This window comes from Thermobia domestica, chromosome 1 (genome assembly GCF_964235325.1).
Source record: "Thermobia domestica chromosome 1, izTheDome1.hap1.1, whole genome shotgun sequence".
Taxonomy (NCBI): domain Eukaryota; kingdom Metazoa; phylum Arthropoda; class Insecta; order Zygentoma; family Lepismatidae; genus Thermobia; species Thermobia domestica.
Window position 1 is genome coordinate 248,039,044 of NC_137454.1, and position 26,106 is coordinate 248,065,149.

At 33.7% G+C, this 26,106-nt stretch overlaps 1 protein-coding gene across 1 annotated transcript in view; it reads left to right on the plus strand.

The window, feature by feature from the left end:
- The window catches only part of LOC145694961 (uncharacterized), a 138,319-nt gene extending 114,896 nt beyond the window's left edge, over window positions 1–23,423 (plus strand). The window contains exon 10 of the mRNA XM_081771776.1: window positions 21,498–23,423. Coding sequence (XP_081627902.1) covers window positions 21,498–21,889 — 392 coding nt within the window. The 3' untranslated portion in view covers window positions 21,890–23,423. The remainder of the gene's footprint in view (window positions 1–21,497) is intronic.
- Window positions 23,424–26,106: the final 2,683 nt, after the last annotated feature.

Below are 26,106 nucleotides of genomic sequence, written 5' to 3' on the forward strand. Positions count from 1 at the left end.
TAAGGAGCTTTTATGTAGTTATTTCATTACATATGCAAAAATATACATGAAGAACTAGTGGAATTTTCTGTTTTTGAAATAATTGATAAATGCAGGTTTTTTCACTTTCTTGTTATATTATAAATAATGGGATGGGATACTTGTACTCTACGAACTCGATTTATGTTCCCTGCATTTTACACATATACATACACAGAGAGACAGAGACAGGCAGAGAGAGAGAGAGAGAGCGAGAGAGAGAGGGAAACACTATGTGTAAACTTTTACTTGCGAACTTGAAATAGTAAAAAATTTACTGGTTCACGAAAGCTAGCTGCAAAATTATAATTTATTACTGTCTAACTTTCCTCTACAGGAAATCAATTTTACAGCTCAACGTCCAGTTAAACATAGTGGAAAATTTTCAACTTAATACCACTATAACACAATATTCAAAATTGTTCGGCGACTTATGAAAACGTTTTCAACTTGTTTCTACATTGCAATGAAAATTTTCCGATTCATGAAAATTCCTTTCACTTGTTTCTACAGAGCAATAAAACTTTCCAATTTATAAAAAAGTTGTTTTACTCCTTCGTTCAAAATTATGAAAATTTTCCGACTCATAAAAAGTTTTTCAATTTTTCTATTCATTGTTTCACTTGATCCTACAAAATACTGGGAATTTTCTAAACCATGAAACTTTTCAGATTCTTTAAACGATGTTTCACTTTTTCATATTTCTATACAAGAATTCAATCAATTTTATGGTTAATGAGGAATTGTTACTTGATCACTGATATTTGTTTAGAAAGGAAAATTTTCGAGAAAAATGTAGTGAAAAATTTTCAGATCACTACCAATGATGTTCCTAAACTTCAAATCTATTTAAAAGGGACTGGATTGTTATCATCTGCTTCCAAAGAATTCTATAAGCTTTGTAGTGTGGTTGCCACCATTCAGGTTATTTTTTCTACTGCCAAAAACTCTTTCTCTGTACAAAGTACTTCGACGAATTCATACATTCTGCAGAAATACTCAAAATAAAGAGATACTGTATGAATTATCCTTGATTTCCATTGGAAAAAAAGGTAGTGAAATTGTAACAAGATGAAAAATGATAATGAGTTTTACAGTCAGCTGATTGAAAAGTTTGGCGAAAACGGAAAGAGACATGATGAGTAATATTATAAAGTATGTCAGTTATTTGTAACGTTTGATATCGTAACTATTGGTTCTCTCATTCCATAAGTCACCAAGCGCAAGTGTATGGCATCCATCAATTTAATACTTGTGCGTTCGTTACTTTACTTTCACTCTACAGGGTTGCCGGTCCATTAAAAGAAATCTAGTTCCAATTTATAAATTACTTAACAAAACTGAATCAAATGTAGTACACATTCATGCTTATTTGTTCTTTTTTAGTGTGCGAATAACTGACGTTGCTGATAATTCACACGTAGACAAACGACATTCTACTGTACTTCCTTTGTGAAATCATATGCACAATTGGATTTTTTGAAAATTACATGTATGACTTTCTGTGTGACTTTTAAACCCGCCTTTTCTATCATTATTAGTTTTTTCAAGATTTCAAGATGTTGAAAGAACGCAACAGATTCCGGTGCTTGTGCACATAGATTTTTTGTTTGTTTTCATGCAGAGTTTCACTCATAAAATTAACCCAATTGTAAACGATGTAAAGAAAACTACCTGTATATGTCAAATATATTCAACGACGGATACAACAAGGGTCGAACCTGAAAGCTACCGGTTTCAGGGCAAAAACAGTAGCCACCACGATAAAATAGCCGGATTCCATCACCTCATTGAGAATTGTCTAGGAAATTGAAAGTTACTTCAATCAAGTAAGTGACATTGTGTAGAAATAAAATTAAATCTGTAAAACTACATTAAGATTATGACCTGTAAGGTGAAGGAGACGGATGAATAATAAAACTAAATGATTGTGACAGAATTCGTGGAATGAAAAAGTTGGAAGAAACGGGAGAACCTAAAGGAAACCCACGGACACGATATTGTCAGTAGGAAAGTCGCTTTTTGTCAACAACAAAAGAACTTTTGTTTGGTTAATTGCTATATAACTTGTTTACTTTTCTTTTCTGTAGGGCCGTACCGGCCTTGGGGAGGTTTCTGGGGAAGGTGGTTTTATTACCCTGTCTGTTAGGTGGTTAGACGGGTTCCTGGAAAAGATTGAGTGTTAGGATGGATGGAGTAGTTTCTAGAAAAAAGGTTGAATGACCCGTATTAAGTGATTTTGATAGGGGTTGTTTCTAACAGCTATGCTGTGATCAAATTAATTATTTTTTATTCTTTCATTTTTATAGGAAGCTCATTGTTATTTGTATTCTCCTAATAAATTAGTCGGAGCAAATTGTATTTGCGATCCTATGAAGAATGTGAGCATACTCTGCTTATTTATTGGATCGTTTGCTGTGTAAACTCATTGCTAAAATGCTGTACTCGTATTATTTTCCCAAATCGTATGCTAAAGCATACTCGATGTTAAATTTGATTGTGATCATATTAATTATTTGTTCTTTCGTATTACTTAATTCGATCATTTGCATAGCAACTTATATTTTGATGGATCGTTTGCTGTGCAAACTCGTTAAATTTGATTGTAATCATATTAATTATTATTGTTCTTTTGTATTATTTAATTTGATCATTTGCATGGCAACTTATATTTTGATGGATCGTTTGCGGTGCAAACTCGTTAAATTTGATTGTGATTATAATAATTATTTGTTCTTTCGTATTATTTATAATAATACTCGTTGTTATAAATTGGAGGGAATACACTTTATTCATGCGGGACTTTTTTCTTTTAATTCGATCATTTGCTTAGCAAATTCAGAACACTCTTTGAGTGTGAACTTGGTAAAACCTCGTATACGGAGTACATATACAGAGCGTGGTTCTTGTACGTCTTTCGCTGGTGAACTCAAGACATGAACTGAACTTTTCGCGCGCTTTTTGGAAACTGGATGTACGAGAGTGAAAGATGGCGTTGTCGGGTAACAGGTGCACGTTAAAACATGAAGACAAATACAAAGGAAAACCGACGCCATGTCGAGTACACATCACAGAGTGCCGACAGAGTAATAAAAATAAGTTTGGCGCCAGGGTAGGTGAACACAAGACATTCTCGGCGAAGAATACAAAGAAGATTGAGGTTGTGGTAGGTAAACATGTTGAATCATGCACGTATGCTAATTGGTAATAGAAAAGAAGTTTGGCGCCACGCTAGGTGAACAGAAGACATTGTCGGCGGAGAATACAAAGAGGATTGAGGTCGTGGCTGGTAAACATGTTGAATTATACCTGTATGCTAATTGGTAATAGAAAAGAAGTTTGGCTCCGCGTTAGGTGAACACAAGACATTGTCGACGGTGAATACAAAGAAGATTAAGGTCGCGGTAGATAAACATCACAGAATATCGACATAGTAATAAAAACAAGTTTAATAGCGTCGGAAATGAAAATAAAACATTGTCGTCGAAGAATGCAAAAGAAGTTTGGCACCACGAATGGTGGAACATGACGCGACACTGAACGGAAATACAAAAGAACTGTTGATCCGGTTGAAACATGAAGCGGTACTGAATGCGAATACAATAGAAGATTGTCACATTGATATGATACCGAATGAAAATACAAAAGACGTTTTGCAGTATGGACTGTGTTGACCCTTTTCTTTGTACGTAGATAACATCTGATTGATTAGTACAGGATATGAATAACATTATTGAGGGAATACAGTTGTAATATGTGAATGATCATGGCACAATGTAAATAAAATTGATGATGTTGTTTCAAAAGAATGTTTGATCAACTAATGATACATGAGAACATAAATGAAATGTAACTACATGTTTTTTCCGTCCCTTATACCTATGAAAAATTGTATAGAGAATTGGGAAAGTACATGTGAAAATATCTTAAATGATGTAAGGGGAGTATTTTATAGTACCACGTGATATGACCTCGACATAAGTTTTCCTTATATATGGGGTATGATGAGAAGACTGGCATAGTATCATCATGAACTCGTCTGCCAGTAAAGTACAGCGAGAAATTCAACTTTGCAACGAAATAGACTGGGATTCTTCATTTGACTATGTTGAATCTCCCAACTAAAAATTTAAATCGAATAGAGAATCTCCGGGCTTGTTTATTGATGAGGAAACTTGCTATTTTTCTTCGGCTTCCCCAGATGTTATTATAGAGGAAGATATTATTGATTTAAGAGAAGACCCAACACTAATTCCAACTTCGCCTGTTGGATGAAGAACACCTTCATCACTACCAGTAGCAGGAACGCCGGACCAAAAGTTTCAAGTTCCATCGATAAAGTGAACACTTGCTGAAGAAGAAGAAGAAATACCAACATCTCCTAATTTATTTAATGAGGAAGAGGAGGAAGAAATTTGTAAGTTATTCAGTTAGATAGATGAGTGCAAACCCAGCACGCCATCACCAACTGTTTCACCGCTGGATTTTCCAACTTCACACCAAAAGGCCCCACTGGATTTGCGTGTGCAAACAAAACAGTGCCAGTGCAACTGTAGTAGTGACTTTGTGAGTGAAACATGTGTTAAAGACAGTATTTTAAAGTGGGAACCGAATAGAGTTTTACTTTACGTGGGATGTACCCTAAATTATTTCAATCAGTTTGCCCACAGGTGTCTTCTTATGAATATATTAACTCTTTAAGCAGAAGCATGGAAAATTATGGCCACCAAAAATGTGAGAGACAAAGTGTATGAAAAGTATGTGAAATCGCATTTTACTAACAAAAGAAATGAACATTTATTTAATGAAAACTATGACAACTTATTAAAAAACCCAAATTATATTGAAGTACTAGTGGACATCTTACTAGAAAAAGATAGAAACGCTGCAAAGTGATTTCTTTTTGTAGATATGTATATAATATTATCTGTATATATTATTTTCTAAGTTGTGTGTGTGTGTGTGTTATTGTTTTTGTACATATAAATTATTTTCTATACTTATGTTTGCTTGTATATATATATCTTTATATCCAAATAAATATATACAAATATAATTTCTTGATTTTTATTTAATAAAAACTTTCCTAAATAAAAGGTATCATTGGTATTTTACAAGGTGAAACTTATTTATGTATTCGATCGTTTACTTTTTGAAACTCGTTTAAAAATTGGTATTTGATGAGTGTTTTATATTTTTTTCTTGATTTTTACTAATACTTTGAAGTATTTAAAAGTTGGATGGGTATTTTACATTGAATTATTTACAAGTATGCGATTTTCGAAACATAGTTCCTCAAAGTTTGTGTAACAACAAACATACCTTTGAATAAGAAGAGTTTATGTAACGAAAGATCCACATAAATAAATAACAACGAATTTGTGCAACAAATATTTGATGGATTACACTCTTTGAGTATTGTGTTAAGAAAAGTAATCAGAGTTTCTGCAAGAATTTTTAATATATTCACAATGATAGATTGTTCAGAGCTTCCACAGAAAGAGATCCAAAAAATTACGAGAGAATAAAATATACACAATCAAATTTTAACACTGACTTTACAATGAGAAACGATTTTCTAAGTTCACACTTAAACGTCCTTAGCATTTTACATAGTAATTATTTAACACTACATAACTATGTTGTTGTACAAGTATTACGGTAAGTAATACGAAATAATAAAATAAGAAGATTGTTCATCGAGTAAATTTTACAAGAGAATAAAATACTGACAATAACAAATTTAACACCAACTTTGCAATGGCAAAGGAGAATCTATATAGAAAACAGAAACTGATCTAATAATGAATTTTTAAACACTCTGTAATATTATAGTGTGATTTATAAACTTACCTTACAAAATGCAACAAGTTCTCACATGCATGCAATATTAAATGCAGAAACTGTTTTTACAAATGCGAATCATAACATGCAGAAAGTTTTTCACATACATGTAATATAAGATACAGAAACTGATTTTACAAACGCGAATCAACATGCAGAAAGTTTTTCACATACATGCAATATAACATGCAGAAACTGTTTTTAGAAACGCGAATCATAACATGCAGAAAGTTTTTCACATACATGTAATATAAAATACAGAAACTGATTTTACAAACGCGAATCAACATGCAGAAAGTTTTTCACATACATGCAATAAACCATGCAGAAACTGTTTTTAGAAACGCGAATCATAACATGCAGAAAGGTTTTCACATGCATGCAATAGAAAATGCAGAAAGTGTTTTTACATACACGCATCATAACATGCAGAAAGTTTTTCACATACATGTGGTATAAAATGCCGAAAAGTGTTTTCAAAAACAAAATACAGAAACGTAAACTAAAAATGTGAAAAGTTTTTCACATGCATGCATTATAAAATTCACAAACAAATTTATGCACGCGGATCATAACATGCGGATTTTATATATGTTATAAAAATGCGAAAACTTTTTTTTCGTATGCACAATTTAAAGTTTTTAGTTGCATGAGAAAATTTTGCACAAAATATTTTAAGTACGATAATGTAAAACGCATTTACAAATAAGAAAGTTTCAAAAACATACATCTATGGAAATAACAAAAATGAAAACAATATAGAGTGATAAAATTTTATTTACAAATTACAATAAGATATGTATTTTACATACAGATACATTTGTGATTTTAATAATGTTAACATTCCTTGAAATATTGTTTAATACAATCTATATTTATATTACTATATGTACAATTACATGTTGGCCAATTTATTGCTGAAAGTCTTTTATCATTTGTTTTTGTTAATTTATACACTTTGTTTTTATTATTTTGTAATTGATTAACAGAAGAGTTTTTATTTTCCATTATTACTATTTCACAAATTTAAAATTGCATATTGTAAATCTTTTTGTAAGAATAACTCTGTAATTAACTGAATATTGTCTTTGTTTAACAATATGTTATATATTGCGTATGTAAATGTCCAATAATCAATTTCAATATCACAATGTACTCTTGCAAATTCTTCATATAAGTCATCAAAGACTTGCACGTTAACCATAGCACGCCATGCATTATAGCATAACATATCATAGTCTAACGTAATACACTCATGTTCATCTAAATTAGTGCGATTTTCAAAACAACCGTAACACAACAGTTTATGCTGTGGTTTCCAGCGTGCAATACATAATAACACGCACTGTTCATCTATAGAAAAAGAAGAACACTGATATTCGCAATTTTCGTACACATTTAGGGAAAGGCATTGGTATTCACAGTATGGATTGTTGATACACATTTTTATCGTGTTCAAGATATTCTTCTCTTAAATCAGAAATATGATAATCATTAAATGTAATCTCCTGATATGTATAGTTAAATTTGTTTATAAGATATGGAATAATGTTTACGTCTATATATTTCACATGAAACTTTAGATATTGTTTTAATATTTCTTCATGTGTTGATTTCTTAATTAGGAAATTCCACACAATAGTACTTAATTCTTCATCACTTTCACTTATACATTTATGCTCAGTTTCTTTCTCACTACAAATTGCACAACTTTCACAAAGTAATGATTCAGAAACTTTATATTTTTCTAGTAACTGTTTTACACAAACTTCACTTACTTCATTAGGAGTACAACCACACTTCACATTATTGAATATCACAATGTCATTTGAAATTGTATTTTGATCTACTACTACTTCCTCTTCAAAGGGTATTTCATTTGGGTATCTGAAATCTCGTCTATACACAGCATCGTCTATGATAATTTCTTGTGTTGGACATATAATCTTATATCTTTCAACGTCTTCTTCAGGAATGTCAGGATCATTTGGATGTACAAGAATAATTTTCATTTGTTTTTCAAGTTCAAAACGTTTTTCACGTGGTGAAATATATTTAGTCTTTACATGTTTATTTTTCGATAAGGAAAGATTGGTTTCAATCTCACCTTTCCTTTTCTTATTATGAAAAGAAGAGTATGTTCTAACTTGTTTAACATTATGCAGGTCTTTATTTATTTTTCGCTTTGCAACCGCTGAAACAGCTACCTTTTGACTGTACATCTTAACACCGTATCACTCACTTTATTTGTGCTAGTACAAGTACACGCATGCGCGGGATTTATAGTGGAAGGGTAGGAAATGCGCGAAACAAATGCGCAGAAAATAAGTATGAATATTTTAAAAGTTTTTCCCCATTGCAATATTTGTTTACGTATTGAATTATATTCGATGTATTTTAAATACCAAAAAAATATTTAATTCGATACGTCAGACTAACTGCACTTTTATTTTGATTGAATATAATAATTTAAGAATTACATTAATTATATCCATGATCTTAAGTAGTCTTTGCACTTGTCATTTTCCAATATTGATTATCATAAGCTGAACCTATTTATCATTTTCTTACTTTTGACCATACTTAAGTTTCTCTGGTGCTGAGTTTCCTACTTTGTCCACACTCGTCCCATCCTAATAGCCATTTAAGCCTTAGCGGTTTACTCCCCTTTCTGTTTGCTTTTGGCATTGCCTGCAATACAATACGCTATTTCCTGCGTAAAATTCAACAGAGTTGTCAACCGGAGGGGGGTACTAATGGAGAAAAGTATGTGCACAGATAACTACAACAAACAATACCTGAAAATAATACTGGTCATAGGCAAGATCAAATGGTAATAATAAATTGTTTAAGGATCTGGGAAGTGAACTTTGTGCCGGACAATATTGTGTTCGTAACTTTTCTTGGAAATTTTCCCGCTTTCCCTCTCAGTTTTCTTCATTTCATCATTTCCTTTAGCCTAACCGACATAAATGTGGGACGTAAAACTCAAAGATTTCATTTATTTCATTGTTTAAGGAGAACGAGAATCTTTGTTGGCATTGGTTAGTGTAGGTTGCGAATATATCTTGCATTTGCACTTGCTGTCCAAATCAACTATTGTGCTACAAACTCATACAAATTCTCATATTCAGTTGATAAATCTCCGAATGCTAATATTGATCACATTGCAGTGCACTTTTTATAGATAAATAGATACTGAGATCTTCATAGCTAACATGTCCTTAAATACTGATAAGCTCAAACAAAGAAAGAAAAAATCTAATTCCTAATAATATTTATACTAAATTGGGCAAGTTATAAAAGTTTCCAACATCATCATCTGTCCCCTATCCTTCTTACGTCCAAATATTTGTTTCATGAAATTGGAATTTATTTTTTTTTGGATAAATGTAGTATATCCCCTATTTATCTGTTTTCTCAAACATATATTAAATATGTTGTACAATCAAATAGCTTTATATGTAATAGGGTACACTTCTCTGATGTGCTAGTTTGTGATTCGATTTCCAACACTCAAGTTTTCCTTCTTTTATTCACCCACTTGTCTTAAGAGGAGTTCTTCATACCCACTAGATACAAAGATTTCAGTTCAAGTCTACTTTCTGACTTCATGTTCTTGAGCCCATTCAGCTTGTTGGTATTCAATAGCTTTAGCTATATATAATGTATATTGTATATCAGGTCTAACTTTGAAGTGGTTACTTATCATTATTTAGTATTCAAACAATTTTAACACGGAGTCTGCTAGGGATATGCACTCTAAATAATACAAAAAATTTCAATGAGAACTATGAAATTGTTGACAAATCTATCATTAGGTTAGCCGTAGCTACGTATTGCTTATGAGGAATTCAATTGAATCTGAAGACCAAGATGTTGGGAAGAAATAAAATGATGTGAACTATCAAATTGTTCTAGAGAAAGATAGGAACATATTTCGCAAAACCATGAAGTTTATTGAATACAAACTTTTTGTAGACTGCATTGGCTCAGTGGTAGTGTACATCCTCTCTCTCTTCCTCTCTCTCTGTACTTCTCCCTCTTCCTCTAAATGTACATTTTGTTTAGTTTTGATTGTCGGCATTATTCATTTCTCTTAGCTTACAGAACATAAGGAAAGGAAAGGAGATTAAACTGAATGACCCATGTAACTTAAATGATAAGGCAGTCAGAATAATTCCAAACACTATAGCTAACCGCTTAGCGAACATGCTTTTACCATGATAAACCTGGCTTAGTTCCTGACAAAATATTAGATTTCACGTCTCATATAACCTCACTACTAGAAGTAATAACAATAGTTCCTCTCTTTGTTCTTTAATGTCAAGCTTGCCTATGAGACGAGACGAGATAAAACAAAAGTTTGTATGGTTAAGCAGATAGCACACATGTCTTTGACATCTAAATTTTATTCGTACTTACATTTTCTAATTTCGCTTTCCATTTATTTAACAAGTAGCTCTTAATATGTTCATAGACTTTAGTGGTTCCAAGCAATTTTTATCGGGTCACAACTTTTAGTATTTTCGAAAACTTTTTACAACGAGTGTTATTATAAATAACACGAAAGAATTCAAAAGCTGAGTTTTAAAAAAACAAAATAACACAAAAGCAGAGCTTGAACTCTTAAACAATCCAAATCAATTCGTCAAGATAAAGTTACAAAAGCAGATAATCCAATAAAAAATAAAAACTCAAAAGAAGAAATAAGTAATAAAATAATTCGATTCCCAAGTGGAAGGTTTAAAAGAACTTCAAAGTCTATCAGTTTACTGTCTAAGGACTACAAAGAAAATAGCTTTGATGATGGTGAACAGGATGCTAAACGCCAAACAAATTCATACACATCAATGACTATCTTACGTGAAGTTTTCCTTAATCCTACCACGCAAATGTGATGTCAAATAAAATAAGATCGTTTTCACATTACGCTCACAAATTGAAAACCAAGGGAGGTTTACATCAATTAAATGTTAGAATGAGACTTGACATACAACTTATACCTTACTGTTCTGACTACATATTTTCAAATTAATTGTTGAACCAGACTTCACCTTAGATGGTTGAGATCACGGGTTCAATCCTTGACCAACTAAAATTATGGCTAAAAATATCGTGTCTGTAACTTTTTTTCTTTAGCATTTCCAAGCGTTCCTCTCACAGGTTCTTCATTTCACCATTTGCTTTAGCCTAACCAACATAATTGTGGAATGTCAGATTTCATTTCAATACACAGTCAAGTGAAATCATTTCAATACATAGCGAAGAGAGATCACTATATATTTATTTAACTAGTAAAGAATCTGATTTCAAATTTCAATATAAGACAGCAGTGGGTCAGTGGTAGTTTTTCCCATCGCTGGGAGGACCACCAGTTAGACTTGTACTGAACAACATCGTGTCCGTGAACTTTCTTCTAGTTTTCCACTCACTTTTTCAAGATTTTCTTTTTAATAAGACGAAACAACATAAAATCATTCATTTCGCATAATTAGTCTCCTTTAGCCTAACCAAGTTTAAACTTTCATTAGTTTACCACAAGACAAAGAGAAATATTACTGGTGAAAAATCAAATAAGCAATTAGCAATAAGAAAATAATACTTCAATTCTCTCTCTCTCTCTTTCGATTGTTTTGAAATCTTCAAGGCTTGTACAGTATAGTTTCGTGTACACTTTGTTTTTTACTGAAAAAAAATCATGTAAGTACCAATTAAAATTGTTTCATGGCTAAGTGGTTAGTGTGACCGTCTTGGGTAAGTGGATAGTACATCAGTGTTGGACATTTAATATTTTTTATTTGTAGAAAACATTTTCTAATATCACTTCCTAATGTTCACACTCATCGAGGATTCGATTCCCGGAGATAGGTCATGTGGCAACAGATTAATTCTTACAAGGAATGTTATTCTAAGAATTTAAAAAAATAGAGCCTTCTTGCTGAAAAGAAGAATAAACTCAAAATTCAACCATTCATCAAAAAATAGCAATAATTTCAAGTATATATAAGAAGGAACCTTATATGTTTTGCACAAAATGAATTTTCATTACACGTTAGTTATTGAGACTATTATCAAAATACCTCAGCACTGTTAAAAAGTTAGAAAGGTTTTAAAATTCAGAGGAAAGAAAACACAAATTTCCCAACACACATCCAAAAATATACAATTTATTTACAATATATATACAACTTGTTGTATTTCGAAGATTGTTCTTTTAATTTTCTCGTATTCTCTAATATCTCCCATTTTTCCCCTGGCTTTACTATAACCCAAGAATATTTGAAGTTCATCATGTCCATCCTCCACTATGTCCGCTGGCGCATTAACTACCACAGCCCGCACTTCTTCTCTTTGTTGGACCAATGTAACCATCGCACAGTGGGAGATTTCATCGATCTAGGGGAACTTTATTCAATGTATGATTCACATTTGAATGGTGCAGGTTTTGACGTTTTATTCGATTGAAATATGCGATTTCTTTGGTAAAGAATGTAGTTTGTGTATTATTTACCAAAGAAGTAACACATGTGTAAGAAAGGTAAACACGACAGAGCATTACACTAGGTAGTCAGGACAATAAACAAGAGTCAGCATGTACGCAAAACTGACGGCAAAAATAAGTTTATTAGTCTTAGTCACTGCTCTTTTCGTAATAATCAGAGGAATCGTTCACATAAGGCTATATAACAATCGTAGTACCTCTGACATTATGTTTGAACGTTTGGTTTTGGCAGGAACACGTTTACTAGCAATATATGGATCAGGTGATAGGCAATCTATGAATTAAATCCGTGTTGGTATTCACTCTAGATAATTTTCTTATAACGAGTTTCCTATATTTCTTATTGTCCTTGTTTCGAGCCTCTTGTGCTTCTTCGGGAAGCTAACCTATAGGTAGAATACTCTCCCGTGAAATAGGACTTTGAGTACGAGTACGGACATATGATACCAAGAATACTTTTGTAAATACAGTTCCAAAATGCAAAGAGCGCACTCACTAAATATGTATGTATCAGTCGGAAAAACACAATTTCAGCATTCGAAAATAATGGGAAATTGCTTAATTAAGTCGACAATTACTCCAGTTATTTCGGACGATTTTTTAGCATTCCGAAAAAACTTTCGAGCTATATAGCCATCATTGGTATTTCCCGCTTGTTGTTTCGGGATATCTACCAATAGTCCGAGCTCACTACGAAAATTTGCTTGGACACGTTTCTTTTTTTTAATTCCATTTTCATCCTATTTTCTTCGCCTCGTATATGCCATCCTTTAATGTCTAGGCGGTAAACAATATGGAGAATGCATTCCATAAGATGTATCCAAGAATAAGCCGGAGAGAGTCTAAAAGTCAAAATATTTCAGATCTGCAGTTTTATGAGAAGGAATACTAAGATTATTCATTTCTTTCGGTTTCGCTTCACATAAATAACACGTTTGAGTAGACACACATGAGGATACAGAATTACACAGTTTTCCATCAATCACAAAAAATAATCATATGGAGAAAGATAAATTCCTTGTCTCCTACAGTGAGTTTCTCGATTTGGTCTTCTACTTTTTGGACTTCGTTTTATAAAACCTCAGATGTTTCTTTTGCAAACACAAAACTTATGTGATGACAGTATCTAGTATAGAATGGAGCGGGATTCTGCCAAATGACACAGTTACGATTGTTAGTGACACTATACAGTTGAACAGGGACAATAGATATACCAAACAAACTCTCGTCAGTTGAATGCTCATCTAAAAAGTTTGGCGATACATACTTTATTGCGCACCATCACAGTCCCCCTTAATAACAATGTTAATGATGCGAACATCGGACAAATTTCGAAACTCATCTTCTGTTTTAATGAGTCTTCCTATAGTACTATCAAGAAGGGATTGTACCGGTATGTCAGCGTATGTTTCTATGATTTTTATTTCATCTGGATAACAATGTTGCTTATTATCTATAATCTTATCATAGGATGGATACATTTTACAGCCTGCTTATTTTGCCTCATCACGCATGACATTTTACTTTCTTTTCGAAAGATTCGCATCAACTAGTAACGCCAAAGCTTCATCTTCTGATAATTTCGCCGGAACTGGAAGTGCAGCGCTTGGAGATTTCTTGATTTTTTTACCCCGTGTGGGCAAGAACAACAAATTGATTCTATGTTCTTTAACTTTTCTACTCTGCACTTTTGAGGTACATTTTCGGTTTACCGCGTTTAATTTCAACAGAAGTATCCGTTGGCAGAACAGGCACTATGTTGAAGTCCACTTCATTTTCCAACGACGTTGCATTGTCTTCTATCAACCTCTCCTGGTGCCGATTCGCTTTGTCCAGTACGTATATCATTAGTACATTTTCTTATTCGCTGGCGAACTAGTGGTAAGTTCAACTACCAAGGTTTCTTCTATTATGCAATTTGTTAAACCTTCCCACCGCTTTGTTGACGCATGTTGTTCCCACACATCTAATATAGCTCCCCATGTAAACACGGGAGACATTTTTACACCACATCTTCAGGATTTTGCGCAAATTTGCGCAAGGTTTCTCGATTGTTTTCACTTCTAACCTCAACAAGCTTTCAGGTGAACTTAATCCGTAGGCTGAACACCACAGAACACCTACTTAAAACCTTGTTTCTAATTCCCACATATCATTTTTTCCACACGTTCACACACAATTTTCTTCCACGCTATCCCCCAGGAACCCTATAATGCAAGGCAAAGTTCAAGTGCTCGATCTTCTCTTCGGACACCCTCAATACTATTACAGCACTGCACTAATCACTTTGTGTAAGCACAGCAGGACACAAGTCAAATGAACTGCTAGTATAAAGCGTAACTGTCGTAGGCTCTACGCGCATACACTTCGTTGCCTCTTTTCGGGCCATATTTGCAAACGTTGCACGAGACCATCGCCCGAATTCATGTCGATTTCATATAAACGGCATATTTAGCTATCTACATCGCAGGTATTCTTTGGTCTATTTCATAGTCGCAAAATTGAATAAAGTTCCCTTAGATTGATGAAATCTCCCACTGTGCATCGGTGCTAATTCAAGTGGAAAGTATACTTTGTTCTTTTCCCATGTCTTCTTTCCTTTCTTCTTCTTCTTCCCTTTCTCCTCCTTCATTTCACCATTTTCCAGCGCTCTTTTAATTCCTTTTCCATTATCATTTTTTTTTCAATGGGTATTATCAGTTCATAAAATTTTGTAAACCAATCCTCATCAAAAACTGCACTTCCTTTCAATGTTGATAGTTGTGGCTGCCCTTCCTCTTTTCTTCTGCAAAATAAAAAATAAAAGTGTTATTAGCGTAATTATACTTAATAGAAATAGAAATAAAAATTCTGTTATTCTATCCACGTACGAAAATCAGTTTTTATAGCGTACAAAACCTATAAAAATATCTTTAGTTTGCAAGAGCTATGTAGGATTCTGGGACAGTACTTCATACATTTTCGAATTCTCAATTAATCTGTACAAGCAAACTATTTGTGCTGTGTAAGACCCAAAGCTAAACGTGACGTTAAACTTAAGATCAACTCTAGTGTTCCCTCACAGTGTAATCGCTAACGCTCTAACATTTATTGCAAGCAGCCCCGGGTTCAATTCCCGGTAGGGGAACTAGTGATCCCCTCACAGCGTACTCGCTAACGCGTTTGGCTTTAATGTGGGTGGTCCCGCGTAGCGTAGTCGCTATCGCTTTTGCGTTCAGTGTGTGCGGTCCCGGGCCCGATTCCCAGTAGGAAAGTGTCGCGACGCGGACGGACCCGAAAGGGCCTGCGGCACAGACGGTTCCGGTCCAATTACCGGTGGGGCATTCGGTCAAAAAATATAATTTTTAGGATATTCTGAATAATGTTTTTCTCATTTACACCAAACAAATGCCTTACGTGGTACCTAATTTCCCTCTTTTCCCGAATAGTATGCACGCTGAGGGTCGTCATCCCTCATAACGTCACAGGTTAAAATGTTTAGAGGACGGAAATATAAAATCAAGTCAATCTTTCACCAAAGTATAAAAGATAAATCTAATTCGCCCGTACAAACTCTTGCACTTGTAAAAATCCTATATCTCAATCCCAATGAAAACTTGAGTCCACCCCAACAACAAACAAACAAAAAATTTTGATGCTATAAAACGGAATTCATACAAAATTATTTATTTATTTAATAAGTGGTAAGGCGTTCACTTCATATGTTTGGGGGTCTGTAGTTCAATCCTAGGTCATGCCAACTGAACAAACACTATGTCTGTGGTTTCCTTATACTTTTTATACTATTACTACCAATATGTTTCCAAGAAAAAATTCAGAACCACTACACTAGCAATAGTAATTTAATACTATTTTAATAGAACTACTAGTGACACCTAGAGACAAAATTCTAAATTAGAGATTAGTTGTGCGATGAAAGTCCAGCACTGCTGACTCGTGTGTGACTGAGTTCCGTATATTTATATATATTTAAGGTGAGTATAGTATATTTGTATTTTATATATATATATATATATATGTGTGTGTGTGTGTGTGTGTGTGTGTGCGTGTGTGTGTGTGTGTGTGTTTTCAATGTGTAATAAAACCATAGCGCATATTCACTATTTCAATCTTAATGTCTCCTGTGCGTAAAGTTTTCTCTCTCACTCAAATACATATGCTTGTATATTCTGTTGGTCTTAATATTTTATGAAAGTGTTAAGATCAATACAAGTATAAGTAAAACTATTGGGTTAAATAAGGAATATAAACCCAAGTCTTTCAGTGACAGAATGCATATTTAGTTAAGTGGTGCCGTACCGCTTCATTTCTGGGGCTTGAAGCCCAGTTTTTCAGTAACGGAATGCTTATTTCGTTAGAGGTCCCGTACCGCATCATTTCCGGGGAATATCTCCTCTACCAGTATTGCTGCATAGTTTACTTTGAAATCCTAATACCAAAAAGACGGGGTAAACACACCATCTCTCACTGCGAAATCCAAGTATAAAACAAGTAACGCTCAATAATTGGAAACTTTATGGGGAATTAAGTCTTAAACACGGGCATAGCCTCGCTCTCTCACACTCGCTCACACTGCAATGGATTCTCTTTTTGCATCCCTAACAAGATATTCGTATTTCATTTTACAAAGTACGTTGCAATCATTTACTTTTCTGTAGTTCCAATATTTATTTTTCTCACTCATTACCTTTCTTAATATAGAGTTAGTAAGTACAAAAACCCTGTGACTAGCACATGATTAAGATTCTGAATACTGCTACATATGTTTAAAATACGCAACTTCATATTTCTTACATTTTTTAAAAATATATTCCTAACACTTATCCAAAGACAAACAACATCTAACTTAAATTTCTCTCACTCAATTACATTCTTTTATTCGTCATGTCTTGGAAAAACATTTGAGTATTCACTACGCTTCGCAAGATTTGCGATGGGCATACTATTCTAACGCAAATTCAAAGGGGGAAGTCCACCGTACAGTTCTATGATGCAAATGAATAAATGAACGTAGTTCTTTCTTTCGAGTCTAACGGTGGGAAAGTGTCATACATCTAAAGGAAAAGCCTACACATTTACGTAAAGTTTGCAATAAACAAATGTCTCTCGGGAAATTGCATCCACTACAACTGGAATCTTTACATAAGTACATTTTTCAGTATGGGAACACTTTTAGCACAGTTCTAAACACTTTATGAATAGATCTGTGCACTTAATACTGACTGATTTTCTAAATATTAGGGAATCTTTTAAATCTTCTTGTCATACAAGCAAGACAAAAAGTTTATCTTTCTGTTGAACTTAATTATTTTACACTACAGTAAATAAAACAATATATTTTGAACATTAGCAGTAGTAAATATTAAATATGAATCTGCTCTAAAAGTGTTCTTTATGTGTAAATTGCTTATTTTCCGAAAAGAGTTCCCAATATGAATACAGATTCTCGACAAATCATTCAAACACAATGCATTTATATATAGAACCTACAATATATTTAAACAATATAGTATCTACAATCAAAAATATTGGACAGTACGCAATTCCGTTTAATCGCGATTTCAGTTATAAAGATTCAGACTTGATTTCTGCCGTAAAGTCCTTAAGTGGTGGCTCCTAAATCACTTCACCACGTATTTCTAAAAACACCAAGTATTCTGCAGTAAACTATAAGTCCATCAGTGGCGGTTCTTAAGTCACTTCACCACTCATTTCTAAAAATACCAACTATTCTGCAGTAAACTATAAGTCCGTCAGTGGCGGTTCTTAAATCACTTCACCACGCATTTCTAAAACACCAACTATTCTGCCGTAAACCCCATCAGTGGTGGCTCTTAAGTCACATCGCCAAACATTTCTAAAAACACCAAGTATTCTGCAGTAAACTATAAAGTCCGTCAATGACGGCTCTTAAGGGATGTGACCAACCATTTTTTTTCTAAAAAGATTAACACTACCAAGGTATTTTCCGTGTAAATATGACACTAGTTTGTTTCTAAAAAGTATCGATGTAAAGTTCCCCACATATTCTTAGCTATAATAATAATAATACTAGTTCCATCCTTCACTCTTTTCTTGGTTAAGTTGTCCAAAAAACGAAACCGAGAGGCGATTTTTTTCACTCGATACGGGATCGAAACTTAAACATAGTCTTCAAACAATATAAAGTATGGACTACCTACATAGTCTTCAAACATTGATTTGCTGCTTAAGCTCGCCACGAGAAAAGTAAGGCTTACTCTTCAAACAATAATTTAATTAATCGTAAAACAATTTAGGGGATGCTAACACCTCAACTAATCACTTTTCAAAAGCAAATATTTCGGTCCTTCGTGGGGCAAGCCAACCCGTTCAGCAAGCTGGCTTTTCCCGGTGTTGGCAAACACGGAGGGCGTTATAAGTCAAGCTTGGTTTCCCCAATTTTGGCAAATACTGAGGGCATCATAAGTCAGGGGTGGTTCCCCCGATTTTAGCAAACACAAAGGGCGTTATAAGTCAGGCTTGGTTCCCCGGTTTGGGGGCGCTATGGTCCCCCGCAAGTTTAAAACATATTGGCGAAAATTCTTGGTTAGTTTCTACAGCATGTTAATTATTTTCATAAGAAAAAAACAGTATGTGTTAATTTTCTAGGGAGGGTTCCCCTTCGATCCTTATGCAAATATATCTAATCAATTATAATAATACAAAACTTACTTGAATATGATATCTTCTTTGAACAAGACACACAAAAATCCAAAAAGAAACACTTTAAAGAAACAGAACACAAGCACGTCGCAACGATAGATTGTCTCTACAATGATTGTGTACTGCATTTATATATTTTTTTTATTTATTAATTAACATAAAAGGAATGGAATAGAGAGGGAAAATAAAGTAAATGAATTTGCCTTGTAATACCGCTTTGGTTCTGTCTACAAAAGAAGAAAAGAATTGGGGTCTTTCGTTTGTCGGTATCTTCCCGGATCGAAGGAAACATTTCTTTCTTTTTCTATAGAGGTAAATGGATAATACATTTCGTAAAGTAATAACTAATATCAGGGAATTTTCACATAATGCCTAAAGTTTGATAAAATCGTCAGTATGTCTGAATTCCTGTCTTAAAGGCGCCAGATTGGTGTATTTTCATAGCATATGGTTGTTTACCAGACAATAAAAGAAGTAAAAATTCGTTAAGCTTGGCTCAACCAGCAATTTTCATAGATTTTAAACGTAAAATGAAGGCCAATGTCGGCTTTATTCAGTTAAACTATATAGTTATCATTTTCAACATCCGTTTCAATAACTTGTATTTTTGCCGAAAAGAACAGACCATCTATTTTATGTGTGGATACACAGAAACCATTCTACAGGTCTTTGTGTTGTTTTGCAAAACTAGATATGAAGGCCGCCCGAAACAAATACAAGAACCCAAGGGTTTATTCATCAGGTTAATGGCATTCAATCCAAGGGTGAAGTGAAAGTATGTCAAGCACCTTGTTTGTCCAACCAGCGTAATGGGAGGAGAGGTCGAGTGACAGATATCCTGGAACCAACCATCAAAAGTGGTTAGAGAGTTGAGGGTAAAAAAGAAGTAAACATTCTTTTGTGACAAGAAATGTATGTCAGTTGTCGCGGGGAAAGAGAGGATCGTGTTAAGACAAGAAACTCTAAACATTGATGGGCCAAAGGGAAGGAGGAATCTTCCATTCACTCAAAACTAGAGGAAATGATTGACAGCTAACCATCTCCCCTTGGTTAAACATTGTGGGTGGAGCTATACCGGGCTTCGGTTACCAATCATATCGCACGAATGTTTGCGTGGGTGCAAGAGAGCTGAACATTGGTACTTCCCCATTCAGTCATGCATTGGGAGCTGGAGAAAACAGAGCGCTCTGCTATCTTCGATTTTGTATTGAGCACACTCGTGAAATAGCTAAGTCTGTTATTTTAAGAAGCAAGCTAAAACGAAAGGAGTGCAGTTTGCAAACAAAAAATAAATGAAAATAAATAAATAAATATTCATTCCCTTTCCTTCCCCTTCCTTATTTCCAAAGTTACTGTAACTCATCTTAATACTTTACGTAGTAAAACAAAGCAGCATTAAAAATCATTGCTAAACATGGGAAATTAATGCTTAATGTTTCAAGGAGGCCTTCAACGGTGTAATCATATTCATTATTCATAATTTTCTAGTTCAAATAAACTGTTCAATTAGTTACGAGCTTTACAAGTAAGGTCATAATTAAATTAATGGGGGGATAGCTTGTGGGAACTAGGTAGCGCGTTTTAAGCCATATACTGAAGTTCTAATTATCTGAATCATAGTTTTAATTTTAATTTAATTATAATTTTTATAATTTCGATTCAAGAATCGTGTCGGATCATGTTTGAAGCTAGGGATCGCGTTCAAAGCCGTATACTGAAGTTCTAATTATCTGAAACATAGTTTTAATTTTAATTTAATTATAATTTTTAAAATTTCGATTCAAGAATCGTATAGGATCATGTTTCACCAAGAAAAGTAGTCATTCCACTTTCCAAAACAATCTCTATTGCACAATTAATAAAGCCACCTCCCCCAGAAACCTCCCAAGGCCGGCACGGCCCTACAGACATAAAAAGTAAACAAGTTATAAAGCAATTAACCAAACAAACGTTCTTTCGTTGTTGACAAAATGCGACTTCCCTACTGTTGTCCACCAGAAACTCACATGTCTATATCGAACCAAGGATTTTTCGCACCAGAGGTGAGCGCTTTACTATTGTGCTACCGTGATTGTAGATTAAAAGATGCCAGAAGAAAGAAGAATGGGAATCTGAGAACAATCATTTAGCTGAATCTGTGCCATCTTGTCGGATAGTTTTTGTGGGCTGAAAAGTAACTCTATGTTATAACATAACACGAGCAAAAATATTACTGAAGTACTGTATGTGTATACTATTTGAAATAATATTAAATAATTGAAATAAACATACCGTCCTAGTATAGAAACCCATTTTATTTATCTAAAAATTAAATATTTTATTGTGTCTTTCACATCTACTACTTTAATATACCAGTTTCAATTAACAAACAAATCCACATTTCAGGAAATTCTGACGCTGCAAGATCATAACAAACATTTTAACATGTTTTTATTCTTTCATACAGGATTTGTGTCATTTACAGCTATTGACTTTTTCGATGCTCTGATTAAAGAATTCAAACAACAAGAAAATCGAGAGAAAGATATTCTGCACTTGCTGACGTCAGTATGTCACAATGTATGTAAACGTGCCTCAATAACCGGCTACAAACAAGCGCCATGTGTTCAAAGCACACTTACGAAATTCTTCTGCATTCTAAGAGAAAACAGGAAGAATAGTGCTAAAAACAAAATTACAAGTACGTGTAATGTTGCATTCTATAACCTAACATTTAAGTTTGGTGGAAGAAAAACTGTTAAAATCGCTTCGGGTATATATAATTTCGTTTTATCATTTTTACTGTGTTTGTGGTCTTCATATTTATTCGTTGAAGCTTCGTACGGCACTGGTGGTTAAATAGACTTAGCAACAAATAAAGCAAATGAGTTTAAGTATTCTAATTTACTAACTTATAGTTTAAGGATCGACACCACAGAAACAAGAAAATGTTAGTGGGCACTTTACATTAGAGCAGTCAGGATTAATTAATCTATAATTAACCTTTACTATACGAATTCAAATCACAAGCCCACACAGCGACCATAATTTAAGTTGCTTTCTGTTTAGTGATTTACGAATTTGGTGATTATTCAATGGGTTTCGTGTGTTTCATCAAACTCAAGCATTAAATGATAGTTATAAAAAGAAACTTACATACCAAGTATATTCTGCAATTGTTTGTAGTCCAGTGCCACATATAGAGTTCATTACTTGAATAATTCTTCTTGACTTTGTCAAAAGTATTTTTCCCTACAATCAAATTACTATAGTAGTTATGGCTATTTCCCGACATTTTTGTTTATTTATCTCAATATTCGTTATTTTTTCATGCGTACAAAATTGTGTAACTATTGGGTTAGGGTAGGAACATGGGACATTTGAAAGAGCTGGTATAATGTGACAACCCACCTAGGTATAGCCAATGTTATGCCGTTATTTATGCCACTGAGGAAGAAGTCTGTAACTTTGCAAAATAAAGTGTTTTTATTCATTTAAGCTTATCCTTACTTTAATTTTTAAATTAACTTTTAACGTTTAGCAGGAACCAGAATTAAGTGTCTCTTGAGTTCATATGTTTTTTAGACTGAATTTCTTGTAGAAAGGTTGTTTTTCCCTCGGAAACACTGTTGAAGTTTCAGTATGCTATGTAACGTCTGGTCATCCTATGTTGGGGAGATAAGTAAAGATAAAATTATTTTAGCGAAAGTAGGAGCTTCAACTATCTCCTCATTGTAAAGTCTAACTTCAGTCTTGTGTGATCTTTGAGAACAGTTTTTTGGTAGAAAGTAGTGGACGTTAGTGATGTGTAGTCATAAAAATCAAACAATATATAATATGGTAAGTGGTATATGGTAGAGAAACATTATAAAATTGCATGTAGCATTAGAGAATATGAACAAAATTGTGAATCAGGATTACAAGCTTGCTTGCCAGCAATTAAATATGAAAACCGATTATTGTTAAGTAATATATCGACAACAATTACAGTTTACTGACAACAAAGTGAAACTACATGGTAATCCCAACTCCACCAGTGACAGGATTATGTATGGAATATATTTTATTAATAAAAAAGACTATACATTAGGTTTAACTATACATTTAGTATCACATAGACCTATGTCAAAATTAAGAAGTATGCTATTTTGCGAATAATAAAGAGATAACTGAAGTCATTTCTAGCTATAGGCCTATTTAGTTGTGTGTTAAAAGTTATGTTTTGACTTCCTTTCACTTGTTCGTGTGTTTTTATTTTGTTCTCTTATTTATAATTTGTATCTAATTGTCTTATTTTTACTTTACACAGTTAAAAGATGTAATTCATTGCCAATATTATGTTCATTAATTAAAGTATATTAGTTTATAATATTGAACGTAACTCATTTTGAAATTGGAGCTAGATCCTGTAATAAGTGATAGTTAAATAAATTGATTAATCAATCAATCATCAATTGCAGTTTCTATTACGTTTGTAAATATGTTTTCTATAATTTTCCCCGCTAATTTAACGTGTTAGAAACAGTTACTCATTAAAATAACTATTTATAAATTGTATTAAGAACAGTTGTAAAGTTAATTTATTTCAGATTAATCGCTGGGTTTCATTTGGTGCTACAGATAAATCACATTATCACTTTCTAACAACGAAGTAAAATACACACAACCTTCTTTGTACTCAAGACATTCGTATAACTAGCAAACAAATTACACGGTATGTAGATGTTGTTGAATCAGAAAAATGAAACTGTCTCTTCGCTAAGACTCAAAATATAAAATAAAATGTGTGAAGAGGGACAAGTTGAATTGATAGAGTTTAGCGTCCTTTCAGGAGCGAGGTTATATGAAGCATGGATCTACAATTTACTGTGTGATCCAAACCACATGAATTCCTGCCGAATACCCGTTCTTCCACACCGAAAACGATTATGTTAACCATACCACTAGGGAACTTTAAGGGAGTGAGAAGTAACCAGGACACGAAACAGAAACAAAAGACTTATCGCTGGAATTGCATCAGCATCAATTTAGAAGAGTCAATTAATCTAACAATAAATGTTTCATTGCATATGAAATTTAGATCTGTCTATTTTTACATATATTTATACGGATTATATTAATTATTTAGAAAACGATACAGATATCGGATCCTCTAAATGTATTATCTTAGGACTTTAACTTAAATGGAATAAATGGATCAAATTATAATTCCATGAATGACTCAACTTAATGCCGCTCTATAGCTAATCTTGCGAGTTTGCTGAATTTAACTTCATACAACAATGTCACAAATGATAACAATAAAACATTGCATTTAGTACTACGCAATACTAAGATGGTAATCGAAAGAGACAGGTTTCCTTTGATTATTGAGAATATTCATCACCCTTGTCTGAATATTGTGTTTTCCTTAAATGTTTTAAAAAGAGTACAAGAAGAATTTAAAAAGGAATATTATAATTAAAAAAAGAGCCGATTTTCTTTTACTTTACTTCTGCCTACATTTTTATAGACTGACAACTGAAAAATGTAGGCAAAAGAAAAGTAGACAACAAAGTGTTGAATACTGAAAAGTTGAGAAACGAGGAAATAAGAAACCTTTTCGTGGGAAAATTCGAAGAAAAATATTCAAACGAGGAAAGAATAAGCGCAGGTAGTAACTCACGGTGGGAACATATTAAACTTTGCTTTCAGCAGGCTGTAGAAGAAGCAGTAGGTTAACGCGAACACAAAATGGCTAAGAAACCATGGGTTACAGAGCAGATATTGCAGAAAATGAAGGAAAGGAAGACATGGAAACAGGTTGATACAGAAGATGGCAGAAAGATGTACAGAAAGTTAAATAATGAAATACAGAGGAACAAACAGAGCGAGGGAAGAGTTTTACAAAAGAAAATTCGAGGACATAGAAGAATTAGAAACAGTTGGGTTGTTTCCTGCCTGATATCTGCGAAATTTTGTGTAGTTATTTCATTCGGATTTTGTAGCCAGCGTAATTTTGCCTGTTTTCTCTTCTCTGCTAGTTTAATGCATTCCTGGTCGAACCATGGTTTGTTCCTACGTATTTCCGCGTGTCCCAATTTTTCTATTGCTGAACTTTTAATGCTTTATCTAATTTCAATCAAAGTATCCTCAACACGAGTGCACTCCGAGTCTTCTAAAACCGAGAATATATTCGAAACTTGAATCTGGTATTCCTCTCTTACCAGGCTCTCTTCTAATTTCTTTAAATTAAATCTCTCCGTTTTCGGACATTGAATATTACCTTTATTGAACGATAATCTCTCTCGTATTATCGCTACTACCAGGTAGTGATCAGTGTCACAATCAGCCCCTCGAAACGACCGGACGTCAATTATACTAGATTGCTTTCTTCTATCTACTAAAACGTGATCAATTTGATTATGTGTTTTACCGTCTGGTGATGTCCAAGTGTATTTATGAACGTCGCGATGTGGGAATTTTGTACTCTTCACGATTAGGTTTTTGGATGTTGCAAAGTTCACGAGTCTAACACCGTTGCCATTACTTTCCTTATGCAAACTTTCGTTTCCTATAATCGGTTTGAAAATATCCTCTCGTCCTACCTTCGCATTGAAGTCCGCTAATAGAATTTTCATATGGTATCGCGGGATTTTGTCAAATATCCGTTCCACTTCTTCGTAAAAACTATCTTTTATATCGTCACCCTTATCTTCAGTTGGAGCACATACATTTAAAACAATAATATCACACCCGTTTAATTGCTGGTAATATTCGTTTGTGAACGAAAAACCCTGTTCCTAACTGGTGATTTTTATTTCCTTCCCCGTAAAAGAACGTAAAATTTCCGGAATTCACAGATCCATTTCCTTCCCACCTAACTTCCTGAACTCCTACTACGTCCATCCTGTATTTCTCTAACTCACTCGTTACAGATTTTAACGCGCCTGCTCTATAAAGACTTCTAATATTCCATGTTCCAAATCTCAAGTCCATGTTCTTTTGGTGAGGTCGTGCCAAGTTATCAGTCCTTTTCCGAGGCCTTTGTGAATGTTTCTGAACAAGTTCTTTTTTTTACAGGATGAGGTTGTTAG